Source organism: Callithrix jacchus, chromosome 1 (assembly GCF_049354715.1).
Source record: "Callithrix jacchus isolate 240 chromosome 1, calJac240_pri, whole genome shotgun sequence".
Classification (NCBI taxonomy): Eukaryota; Metazoa; Chordata; class Mammalia; order Primates; family Cebidae; genus Callithrix; species Callithrix jacchus.
In genome coordinates, this window is record NC_133502.1 from 207,097,990 (window position 1) to 207,110,747 (window position 12,758).

The following is a 12,758-nucleotide window of genomic DNA, read 5'->3' on the forward strand; positions in this document are numbered from 1 at the left end:
TTGGCAGGCTTCCTTCCCTCCTCCCAGAACTCGGGCAGGGAGGACGGGGTGGGGGTGGGGAGGAACCTGGGAGGGGGATGTGGACTGGAAGAAGGCAGCTGAGCACCCCCACGTCCCCTCCCCTGGGACGCCACCCCGGTAAGGCACCCCAAAATAACTGTGCCTATTCCAGCATAACAGGATGGGCCTGCCTCGATGGCATGGATCTATAGGTGTTATGATGGTCTGGGGAGGGGGGATTCCTTTCCCGAGCGAGTCACCTGTCTGCAAAAATAAAGAAGGAAAAAGCTGAAAAATTTTCCTTCCATCAAAACAGGAAGGAGCTGGGGAGGGGGATGGACAGGGAGATGAGGCGTGGAGGCTGAGATGCATCCTCCCCCCTCACCCATTGGTGGTCTTTAGGGAAGGGAAGCCCCAGTGCCTGCACTCGGGGTCTCTGGCCTGCTTGGCTGGGGCTGGCGCTCTGGGTGTCTCCCATGTGGGACACTGCTGGCTGCCAGGGAGTGTTTGCGTCCTCCCTTCCTCCCGGGCCTGCGTACGTTAGTTTACACCCACAATGCCTGTGTGCTCGCAGGCCCCCCAGTCACACTTCACACGACGTCACACAGGCATGCTCACCCTCCCTGCACACCCTGCCAGATCCCACATGGGAAAATATCTCACTCACACCAGTGGGTGGGATGGGGGGATCTGTCTTTCCGACTTCATTCATTCTTCCCTCCCTCTGAGCACTTTCCCAGGAGTCCTGTGACTTACGTTCAAACACAGCTCCACCTCTAACCAACAGAAGTCACTTTCCCCCTCTGAGCCTCAGTTTGCTCATCTGAAAGAGGGGCATGATCATTCCCATGCCGCTTGCTTCCCTCTGTGGCAAAGTGTGTGACTGAATGAGGTTTGTCTCCTCCTCAGCCAAGTGGGAGGAAAGGTAACCACAGCTCCCATGTATGGACGGCTCCGTTTGTGCCAAGTCCCTTCATTCATTCGCTAGATTAACCCCGTCACCACATGGGGCAGGTACCAGAATCAGACTCACCCAGGGTCCCACAGAGGGGGCGAGGTGAGCACGGCTGTCCTCCAAGGAAGAGCAGGGTGGTTCCATGGCACCCCAAGGGGGAAGGGGCAGAGGGAGGCCCATCTTCCCTGGGCCATCCCTCCCACCTGGGACCATTGATGATAACTCTGTGGCTTCAGCAGGGATGTGCCCCGTGGCCAGAGCACATCTGTGCCCAGGGAGCACGCACTATGCCCGTGGCTGCAGTGGCTCCTGTGAAGACTCTTAGTCACTCCTGACAGCCCTCTGTTTGCTTACTGACTTATAACCACGGCCCCAGGGTGTTTGTACAGCCGTCTGGGTCTTTCTGTCTGTCTTCCTGCCTGCCTGCTTTGGCCTGTAAGCCCCCTTAGGGCAGGGGTCTCCAGAGAGGTGAGCTGGTGGTGGAATGCCCAATTCTTTCTGAGGATAACTTCTGGGGGTGTGCGGGACATGTCCGCACACACTCCCCACAATCAGATTGTGTCTGGATGCCCATTCTGCCGATGAGGACACCAAGGCTGTGGACTTTGTCTCTCCAGGCCCAGGACTCAGTTTTCATGCCTGTAAAATGGGGATAATGTATGTTCCTCTCCCTGGTTTGTTGGGTGGTTCTGTGTGTTGATGTATGAGTTTGAACCATATAAAATCACAGTGTTTCACTTTTTAAAAGGTACTTTTTTTTAGGGCAATTTTCAGTTCACAGCAATGGTGAGAGGAAGGCACAGAGATATCCCGTGGGAATCTGTGGGTCAGTGAGGTTGAGGCCCTGGGGAACTAGGCAGCTGTGTTTTCCTCTTTGCCCACCTGGCAGATGGGTAGAGAAGCACAGGACAGTGGTGTTGGCACCAAGCTGCCTGGGTTCAAGTCCCGGCTCTGCCCTCAGCCATCCCTGACTTTGGCAGAACTGTTGTGGACCTTGGTTTCCCCATTTGTGAAATGGGGGTGGTGAGAGCTCCTCTCGAGCCCGCATGTCGTGCAGCTCAAGTGAGTTATTGCACCTAAAGGCCGTGCAGCTGGCTGCACAGCTCTGCAGCCAGGGGCACATGCAGTTTGCTCTTATGAAAACTGGTAGAAAGTTTGTGACTTTTATTTTTTAATTTTTATTTTTTGAGAAAGAGTCTCTCTCTGTTGCCCAGGTTGGAATGCAATGGCACAATCTCGGCTCACTGAAACCTGCACCTCCAAGGTTCAAGTGATTCTCTTGCCTCAGCCTCCTAAGTAGCTGGGATTACAGGCACCTGCCACCATGCCCAGCTGAGTTTTATATTTTTAGGTGAGATGGGGTTTCACCATGTTAGTCAGGATGGTTTTGAACTCCTGACCTCAGGTGATCTGCCTGCTTTGGCCTCCCAAAGTGCTGGGTTCACCGGCATGAGCCACTGTGCCCGGCTGACTTTAATTAATTAATTAATTAATTAATTTTTGAGGCTAGGTCTCCCTCCCTCGCCCAGGCTGGAGTGCAGTGGTGTGATCATGGCTCACTGCATCCTCGACCTCCTTGGCTCAGGCGATCCTCCCACATCAGCCTCCTGAATAGCTGGGACTACAGGTGCACACTACCACACCGGGCTGATTTGAGTATGATTATCATTTTTTGATAGACATGGGGTTTGCCATGTTGCTCATGCTGGACTCCAACTCCTGAGCTCAAGTGATCCGCCTGCTTTGGTTCCCCAAAGTGCCGGGACTACAGGTGTGAGCCACCACTCCTGCCTAAGTCTGTGACTTTTATCCCATGTCTGGCTTCCCATTCTTTTGATGGGCCCACCATGCTTCCCGCAGTTACAAGCAGTCTCCTCTAGCATGCTGGGATCCCCACCGAGAGGAGCTGCCTGCTTACTGCCCATCCTGCTCTCCCTCCCACCTCCATCCGTTCCAGACTCCCCAGGCAAGCCCTGAGAAAGTGACGGAAAGGACGCCCTGATTTGGAAAGGCTGGCTAAACCACGCCCATCCCATAGTGTCCCACCTATGGACCCACCACAAGCAAACGGCTTCTGTCCCTGGGGTGGGGGTGGACGCGGGCACCCCCGTGAATCCATGGGCTCACTGCTTCCAGCCCTGCATAGCCTCTCCATGTAGTCTGTATAGTTTTGATGGTGACATGAAGGCTGGGCAGCTCCCATGCAGGCACCCCGGGAGGCATCGTGTGGCTGGTAGGTGGCAAAGGCGTGTGCTTCAGCATCACAGCCTCGGATCAAATCCTGACCCTGCTGCTTCCTTGCTGGGTGTGCTGGGGAAGCCAGAATGCTTCTCTGAGCCTTAGTCTACTCTCCTCCCGACAATGAACAGATCAGAACACCCGGAGGGGGTCAGGGCTCAGCCAGCCTCCCCTTCCTTGCTGGTGAAATGGTCATCACTGTCCTGCCCCCCTCCTCAGGCTGTCAGTTCAAGAGCATACGTGGCCCAGGCCGAACGCTCTGCAAGGGAGGCTGTCCTGATGACCGGCTCACTCCAGGCCCAGGACGCGGACAGCAAAGGACACTGTCAAGATGGACCTTCTCTGGGGAGGGCCAGCCTTCAAGCATCAAGGTAGGGGGTGGCCCAGACCCCTGTTGGGGTCATCTTCCAGCCCATCTTGCCCAGCTCCCCTCACCCCTGAGCTTCAGCTTGAGGCTAGGTCTCCCTCTGTCACCCAGGCTGGAGTGCAGTGGTGTGATCACCCCAGGATGGTTTCACACCAATCCAGCCAGCTTCCAGGCAGGTAGGTAGGTCCGAGCTGCCCTGTACAAACATCCTCTTCCTCGTCTAGAGCCTGGAGGAGCTAAAAATGCATCAGCTCAGCCCCAGGAAAACAAACACTGTGCTTCCCTTGCCTTTGTGAACAGGACAAGGCCCAAGGCCGCAGGTTGGGCTCCTCCAGGCTGGCTTAGGCCTGGGGTCCATCTGCCTGCCATCCTGCGGGTCTCCCCTCCTGCCTCCCTGGCACTCACCACCCAGTGGCCACAACCTCTTTAGGGTGAGAAGGTCTGACAGAAGTGGTGGGGGTCCTAATAGAAGGACAACCTCCACCTTCTCCAGGTGAAGGCCTGTGGCCCCTCTCCTAGCCCTGGCCCTGGAGCTCAGAGGCAGATTTGCATGTGCATGTGCATGGGCATGTACATGTGCGTGTGCATGTGTGTGTGCGTGTACGTGTGCACGTGTGTGTGTACATGCACAGCCTGTAGTAATAATACCATTCACTGTGGTGGCCGACAGTTGTGGGGTGCTCACTCCAGGCTTTATCACTGCAGGAGCATTAACACAGAGAGGTAGGGACTACTGTTACACACATGCTACAGATGAGGAAACTGAGGCTCCGGAAGGTTAAGAAATTTGTCCGGGCGAGGAGGCTCATGCCTGTAATCCCAGCACTTTGGGAGGCCGAGGTGGTCGAATCACAAGGTCAGGAGATTGAGACCATCCTGACCAACATGAGGAAACCCCGTCTCTACTAAAAATGCAAAAAGTAGATGGGCATGGTGGCAGACGCCTGTAATTCCAGCTATTCGGGAGGCCGAGGCAGGAGAATCTCTGGAACCCGGGAGGCAGAGGTTTCAGTGAGCCACGATTGCACCATTGCACTCCAGCCTGGCGACAGAGCGAGTCTCCGTCTCAAAAAATAAAAATAAAAACAAAAAATAAAGGTCACAGAACTATTAGATGAAAAAGCAAGGCTTTGAACGAGGTGATCTTTGATGGGAAGCCTAGTCCCCTGCCCTCTCTCAGCCTCACTTTCCTCATCTGTGCAATGGGCACATAAGATGGCAGTGGCTTCTCCCTGGGTGACTGTGAGGGTGAGGCAGGCAGAGGGGAAGGAAGTGCCTTGTGGCCAGCCAAAGGCCCTGTAGATAGGGAGGCAGGGGATGGGGCAGCAAGGGGCGTGGGGGAGCTGGTGAGGGCCATGCAGAGTGGGATAGGGCCTGGCATCTCGGACCATTTGTGGCATGGCCTTGGATGGTCCCCAGCTTAAAGCCCCACTTCCTCTCCATCAAGTATGGAGAGGCAGAGCTGCTTGGCCCAGGTGTGGCTGGCCCCTCTCGGTGGAGGCAGGCCCCCAGCACTAGTCACTCTCAGCCTTCTGGACTTGGGGGCATGAGTTTGCCCCTGGGATGGAACACAACTCCTTCCTTGCTATTTCTTCACCCCAGCCAGCGTCCTGGGCCCCCACACACAGGGAGTAAGATGCTCTTCATGGACGAGGGCTTGGAGAGCGCCGAGCACACAGTCTAACCTTGGGCAGTGCCCCCATCCCCCAGGGCTGTGGCCACGCTTTTTTTCCTTGGCTCTGACCTGTCTTAGAGTGGAGAGTTATGGGGGTGTGGGGCCCCCCACCCCTTGCTCTGCTGGAGAAACTGATTCCTCAGTGGCCCGAATGTGAAGATGGGCGGGAGCCTTCCTGGTTCTCCCATTCAAGTGCTCCTGAGGTTGATGAGACCACGTGCATTCAGGGTGGCCTCCCCAGAACTGCAGACCCTCCCCAGTTCTGACACCTCAGGAAGCGGAGCCCCTCAGGGGCCTCGTGCTGCCAAGTTTGGAGGCTCATGCTACAAGCCCCCAACTCTTTCCACCCTTTAGGAAGGGCCTGGCATCTCTGCAATAACTGGTCAGGACTCAGAGAGAGAAACAGACAGGGCCTTAATAATTTATTCATTCCTTCAGCAAGCAGGCCCTTCTTGAACAGCCACTGTATGCTGGGAGCTGTCGGGAGGCTGGAGCACGCTGGGCTCAGTCTAGTGCTAGACTGATGATCGGGCCATGATGAGGCCTGGGATGCACGCTGTGGGAGCCTGGGACAAGTGCCAAGACTGGCGGGCCTTCTGGAGGAGGTGCCTGCTATGCCCAGCCTGGCAGGAGGAAGAGGAGCAGGTGTTCTTTATTTGTTAAAAGAATATTTTTAGGCTGGGCATGGTGGCTCACGCCTGTAATCCCAGCACTTTGGGAAGCTGAGGGTGGGGGCAGATCACTCGAGGTCAGGAGTTCAAGACCAGCCTGGCCAATATGGTGAACCTGTCTCTACTAAAAATATAAAAATTAGCTGGGTGTGGTGATGCGTGCCTGTAGTCCCAGCTACTCAGGAGGCTGAGGCAGAAGAATCATTTGAACCTGGAAGGCAGAGGTCGCAGTGAGCCAAGATGGTGTCACTGCAGTCCAGCAAGACTTTGTCTCAAAAAAAAAAAAAAAAAATCCAACGTTTTTAGAGATGGAGTCTCACTCTGTCACCCGGGCTGGAGGGCAGTGGGGCGATCTCGGCTCATTAAAGTCTTGAACTCCTGGGCTAAAGGGGTTCTCCCTCCTGCCTCAGCATCCTGAGTAGCTGGGGCCACATTCAACTTTTTTTCTTTTTTTGGTAATTTTTTTAAAGAGATGAGGTCTTGCTATGTTGCTCTGGCTGGTCTCGGACTTATGGCTGCAAGTGATTCTCTGGCCTCAGCCTCCCAAATTGCTGGGAATGCAGGCGTGAGCCACGGCCCCGGTGCGGTGTTCTTTAAAGCCTGCTCCCCTGCAAGGAGAGGGTACAAAAAAGAGGATTTTAGCACAGCACTCAGGCCCGGCTGGCATGCAGTGCCTGCCACCTCTGCTGTGCCCTCTGCTGCCACTTCTAACCCATGTACTGGCACCTGCATTGCCATGGTTTGCGTCTGTCTTTCTCAGAGCCTGGGAAGTCCCTGAGTGCCAAGGCTGGGTCTCCTTCCTATTCCATTTCTCAGTGCTTCACCCAGGGGCCGCACACAGTAGGTGTTCCACGCTGCTGCTCCTGCCTTCCCTCTCCCGCAACTTGTACCTAAGTCAGAGTTCATACAAGTCCAGCATTTACTTTTTAGCCGGCAGAGCATGTTCCCATACATGAATGCATGTAGTGTGCACCAAAGCAAGCCCAGTGTCAAAAGTGTCATCGTTGTCATCAGCATCACCCACCAGAAAACAGCACAGCACGGTGGTTTCAGCATGTGGGCTCTGTAGCTGGTCTGCTCAGATTCAAGTCCTGGCCCTATCACTTATGGGCTCTGTGACCTTTAACAAGTTTCTTGGCCTCTCTGTGCTTCCGTTTCCCCATCTGTAAGATAGGAATGACATATCTCACAGGAGTATGGAGAGGCTGCAGGTAGAGTAAGGAAAACACTACCTACCGCCTTAGCTCACTACTCATGGTAGCTGCTACTATTCTATTTATAGAGCAGTAGTTCAAGGTCAAGATGACCCAGCTATCCGGTGGAACAGGGTTTTTATCTCTGAGTTGTTAGACCTTAGATTTCAAATACAGTGTTTAGGGATAATCTCCTCCTTCCCTTGCCCCACCTCCCTTGTCACCTTGTCTCCTAATTTATCTGTTTATACATCTGGTTGTCCTTCTCGACGGGGCTCTTCAAAGATAGGGGCCTGAATTGGGTTGGTTCACTCTTGTCTCGCCAGAGCCTGGAGCAGTGTGGGGCCACCAGTCAACTCCAAGGCCACATTGAAGAAGCCACACACTAGCTTCCTGCTAAGGTGTTCTGCTGAGCACCACATGGAGGATCTCATGGGCGCCTCCAGACCACTCTTCGAGGTGGGTGAAAATTCTCTACGTATGTCCTGAGGTACAATAAAGTGCACACATTTTGTTCTGATGTATGTATCCACCCACAATCCCATCACCACCATCAAAAATGACAAACATTTCCATCACCCCTAAAATTTTGCCATGCCTCTCTGATATCCCTCACCCCTTCCAATTCTAGATTTATTTATTTTTTTAGAGATAGGGTCTTGCTCTGTTGCCTAGGCTGGAGTGCAGCGGCACAATCACGGCTCACTGCAGCCTCAAACTCCTGGGCTCAAAGCGATCCTCCGTCCTCAGCCTCCCGAGTAGCTAGGACTACAGGTGTGTGTCACCACACCCAGCTCCAGTTTATAAAGGAGGACACTGAGGTGCTGAGGTTAAAAAACCTTCCCAGAGACACCTGTCCAGCAAGTGGCCACTCCAGGATTTGAACCAAGGTGATGTGTCCTCAGGCTGCCTCTCTGCCACTGTGCCATGCTGCTGAGTAGCAGTCAGCAGTGGGCGGGTGCCTGTAGTGGTCTGTAAAGACCACCTGAGATGTCCTCCCTCCTCTGTTCCACCCTGTCCAGGTCCAAGAAGACAGTTTAGGAAGAGACTGCAGGTGTGACTCGCAGTGTGCTCCTGTATGAGAAGCAGGCTGGAACCCCAAAAGGAAGGATGGATGACAGACAGAGACTGCAAGCAGAGGAGGTAAGGGGGCCGGAAAGCCCGGAGACTGAGTGATGCAGGAGCCTGCATGTCCTGAGGAGGGTGCTGGGCCCAGCGTGAGTACGTGTGACTGTGACTGAGACAGTGTGACTGCTGAAGGCAGGGACATAGCAGCTCCCTGACTGGGGGCGGAAGGCGGTAACTGTGTGAAGGCTGGTTGTGGGTGGGTGGGCTCTGGGCCTCGAACCCGGGGCTGAGGGAGATAGTGAACAGCAGGGTGACTGGCGGGAGGATCCTGTTGGTTGCCCTGGGAAGATGCCGCGAGGCTGTGGGAGATTGTGTGACTTTGCAGTTCAACACATTCAAATTCAGCCAATGCTGGCAGGGCCTGTTGTGCCAGGCAACCGGCGAGGAGGAGGAGACTCGGACCCAGCTTGCAGCTGAAGGGCGCTGGCTGCCTGGTTTTGTGGGTTCACCTTGTGGTGCCTTTTGCCCTTGCTGGCATTTAGTCCTCAAAATAGTCCCATCCTCACGTTGAGGCTAGATGGAGGGAAACAGAGGAAAGTGACTAGACCAAGGTCACCCAAGTGCCAGGGCAGGACCTGAATTCAGGCTCCCAGGCTGCAAAGCCTGAGTCCCTCCCCACCACGCCTGTGCCAGGGTGGAAACGTCTGGTCCTGGAGGGGAGTTTGGACTCCTGGCCTTGGCTCTGGAGACATCCCCCTGGACCACGTGGGCTCCTAACCCACGGTTACTGTGCTGAGGGGCGGGACGGTGGGTCGCCCCTAGTTCTTCTTTCCCTGGGGCCAGATTCATGGACGAAGGGGCTGCTCGGCCCTCAGAGACCCCCTAAGCGCCCCGCCCTGGACCCAAGCCCTCCCCCAGCTCCCGCCCCCTCCCCCGCTCCTGGCGCTGACTCCAGGCCAGAACAGGAAAGGCTGTCTCCACCCACCTCTCGCACTCTCCTTCTCTTTATAAAGGCGGGAACAGCTGAAAGGGTGGCAACTTTTCTTCCTGCAGCCGGGAGCGGCCCGCCTGCGTGCCCGCAGCCTCCCCCGCTGCCTCCCTAGGACTCCCCTCTGGCCGCCAGTACCATTTTTGATTCCCGAGGTAGAGATATTTTGCGCGCACACACATACATACACGCGCAAAAAGAAAAAAAAAAAGCCCACCCTCAAGCCTCGTTGCAAAGAGAAAACCGGAGCAGCCGCAGCTCGCAACCCGCAGAGGACGCCCAGAGCGGCGAGCCAGCAGGCAGGCAGACGGACCGACGGACTCCCGCCGCGTCCACCTGTCGGCCGAACCCGGCCAAGGGCAGAGTGGGCATGCCGCGTGCGCGCGCGGAGCAGCCGTGCCCGCCGACCGGGGACCCGCGCCAGGGTGCACACGCTCCCGCCCCCCCACCCGACCCGGGCGGGAGTTTGCACCTCTCCCTGCCCGGGTACTCGAGCCGCCAGTTGCAAAGCCAACTTTGGAAAAAGTTTTTTGGGGGAGACTTGGGCCTTGAGGTGTCCAGCCCTGCGCTTTCCTATTTTTGGGGCCTTTTCAGAAAATGTTGCAAAAATGCTAAGCCGGCGGGCAGAGGAAAACGCCTTTAGCCTGCGAGTGAAGACGAACCATCGACTGCCGTGTTCCTTTTCCTCTTGGAGGTTGGAGTCCCCTGGGCGCCCCCACACGGCTAGACGCCTCGGTATGTTCGCGATGCAGCGCCCCCCTCACTCGGGCTCGGGATCCGCCCAGGTAGCGGCCTCAGACCCAGGTCCTGTGCCCAGGTCCTCCCCTGCCCCCCAGCAACCGAGCCGAGGAGGGGGGGCAGCGGCGCCCGGGGGCCGTGTGGGTGAGCCGCAGCTGCAGCGGCCTGAGCGCCTGATCGCCGAGGACCCGAGCCGAGCCCACCCCCCTCCCCAGCCACCCCCACCCTGGCCCTGGGGGCGGCGCGCTCGCTTTATGTGTCCCGGGCCCCGCGGGGCCGGGCCCGGAGTCGGCATCGCTGCTGGGAGCTCTTCCTGTCTCTCTGCTGCTACCTGCGTCTGGTCAGCGCCGAGGTGAGTTGCCACGGCTGGGGCTAGTTCTTCATTCATTACCTTCGCCCCCACCTTCTGACCGCCCCCTCCTCTCCCTGCAGTGAACTTTGGACCCTTGCAGCCCGGGAGCCTGAAGCCCGGTGCTGGGTGACCACCTCGGGCTGGGAGCGAGGTCCGCGGGTGACAGGCTCTAAGGGAAGGCAACAGCGGTGGCTTTATTTCCAACCGGCGGGCGAACCTGGCTCCCTAAGCCGTTCCGCGTCGGGGGAGGGTGTGTGTCGCCCTGCCCCCCACCCCTCGGGAACCCGAGAACAAGCCAGTTCCAGGCCAGGGAAGAGGGGGTGGGGTGGCGCCCCGGGTGCGGAAGGCAGCCCGTCCTCCCGAACCCACTTCGGCACCAGCCTCGGCTTAGGCTCTGTCCTGCCACCGGCTTGCCCAGGAGGTGCAAGCTTGTCCACCAGTGCCATCCACGCCGATCTCTGGCGGGGTTCGGGTCCCACCCTGGCTCCCGGTGGGGGTCCGATTGGGCGCCCTCCGGCACGCGCAGGACATGCCCGGCCCCAAAGCACTGTCTAGAAGCAGCTTGTGTCTCGGGCGCGGGGACTGGGGGGTGGGTAACGGAGAGAGAGCTAGAGGGCGAGACGGGGGGACAGAGGCGCAGGTAGGTTTCGGGCACTCGGATAGGGGAAGAACTGAAGGAATAGGGGGCTATGAAGGAATCCAGCCCCCCCGGGGCGCTGTGTGCCTGAGGCCTCGCCGTACCTGTGCCCCCGCCCTAGAGAGGAAGCACCTCTCTCCCTCGCATGCAGGGTGCGGAGCGCGCCGCCCGCAAAAGCCTAGCTGCACAGGAGATAGGGTATAAAAAAATCTGCGGGAGCGCTGGCGTCGGAGCCGTCCCCTCCCAGCCTCACAGAGCGGTGAGTTGGCAAGTCTACCCGGAATCCAGGTGGGAAAGGGGGCGGGGCGGGAGGACGCGCGCGGTAAAGGGGACCAGAGGGCAGCCGGGAGCGCGGCGTGCCTGGGTGCCATCCCACCCCCGTCCGGCCGCGGCCAGGAGTCCCCACCTCGCCCGCACCTCGCCGGCTCGGGGGGGGGGGGGGATCGGCCCCTGCAGCCTCCTGCCAGAAGCAGGAAGGAGGCAGCAGCGGTGAAGGGTTTAAAGCAGAGGGCTTGGAGTCGGCGGCCCGGCATTGGGTCGCAGCCAGCGCAGGTTGTTTTGACCGCGGAGGAGTCGTGGCCGTCTCCTTTTGTTTTCAGGGTTCCTCGAGGGTCGCAGGCTGCCCGCCCGGGGGCCCCGCCCTTCCGTGGCGGTCCCCCGCGGCCGGCACCCGGGAGGGAGGACGCGGGTCTCAGCCTGGCCACCTGCAGGCCTCTCCCGAGGCCCCCTCCCCGCCTCTTCCGCAGCCCCCCTGGCCGCAGCCAGCTGTTAGGGAGGGGGCGGCCGGCCGTGGGACCTGGGGGCTGGGTCCCAAGCCCGCCAGGCCGAGCCCACCAGGCCGAGCCCGCGCCGGAGCCACCTAAAGCCGCCGCCGCCCTTTGATGCGCGGCGGAGCCATCTTGAGACCCACTTCGCGAACTTTCGCAAAGTGCTCTTGAAGTGGAAGCTGCGGGTGAGGCCGGACGCGCAGACCCCACAGTCCCCGCCAGGACCCATGGGGAGGCGGGACGCGGCCCGCCCGAGGGCCGGGCGCCGGGCACGCGGGAGCCGCTCCCCGGCCGCGCCGGGTGGATGCGGAGGCGCAGCGGGTGCGTGGATTGTGTTTGGGCACCCGGCGGGCTCGGGCACCGGGCCATGGCGCCGCCGCCGCCGCCCGTGCGGCTACGCCTGGCCGCCTCCGCCGCCCGAGACGCGCCGCCGCCCTGCCGGCGCTGAGGCTGCCAGCCACCGCCTGGGAGCTGCAAGTCCCTGGCGGGGCCCGCGCCTTCACCCTCGGGCCCGGTCGTACCTATGCGGTGGGCGCCGCGCAAATGCCCCAGGAGCTGTTGGACGGAGGCCGCGAGGGGCGGCGGGCAGGACGCGGCGTGTCTTGGGCTCCGGGCCCGGAGCTGCAAGCACCTGGCCGGGCGCCCGCTGCTGCTGCAAGTCCGTTTGGAGGCCCGCGGTGCCCCGACGGCGCTGAGCCTCCGCCTGCGGGCGCGCACGCACCATCCGGCTGCCGAGCCCGTGCCCGGAACACGTGGGCTGTGCTCCCAGGGCCTGGGCTCTACCAGGCGCTCTGCTTCCCGGTGGCCGGTAGTGGCACGGCCGCGCACCATTCAGTGCTCGCAGCTCCGACCACTGTCCCCGCCTGCAGCTGCCCACTGCGTCCCGGGCCCTGCTGTCCCCGCCGCCCCATCTGTCTGCGTCTGCTGTGAGCCCTGCGATGCGCGGCTGGCGTCTTCCGGGTGGAGCTGGCACTGAAGGCCGCCGCCTCGGGGACATCCTTCGTGTCGCCATCGCCATCACCGCCGCCGAACTTGCCCCAGACCCGGGCGGGGACGGTGCGACGGTCCCGGTGGGGCACGAGCGGCAGAGGGAGGCTGAAGTTCCCGAT

At 59.4% G+C, this 12,758-nt stretch overlaps 3 protein-coding genes across 19 annotated transcripts in view; 2 read left to right on the forward strand and 1 right to left on the reverse strand.

The window, feature by feature from the left end:
- The window catches only part of LOC100387845 (uncharacterized), a 226,702-nt gene that overhangs the window by 104,447 nt on the left and 109,497 nt on the right, over nucleotides 1-12,758 (reverse strand). The gene's annotated exons all lie outside the window — the stretch shown is intronic.
- Nucleotides 9,749-12,758, forward strand: part of LOC128928990 (uncharacterized) — a 39,264-nt gene continuing 36,254 nt past the window's right edge. Inside the window, exon 1 of the mRNA XM_078339764.1 lies at nucleotides 9,749-10,245. Within this exon, the coding sequence (XP_078195890.1) occupies nucleotides 9,764-10,245 (482 nt within the window). The 5' untranslated portion in view covers nucleotides 9,749-9,763. The remainder of the gene's footprint in view (nucleotides 10,246-12,758) is intronic.
- LOC128928993 (cadherin EGF LAG seven-pass G-type receptor 1) overlaps nucleotides 12,588-12,758 on the forward strand; it is a 34,779-nt gene continuing 34,608 nt past the window's right edge. The window contains 1 exon segment of the mRNA XM_078365319.1: nucleotides 12,588-12,719. Coding sequence (XP_078221445.1) covers nucleotides 12,588-12,719 — 132 coding nt within the window.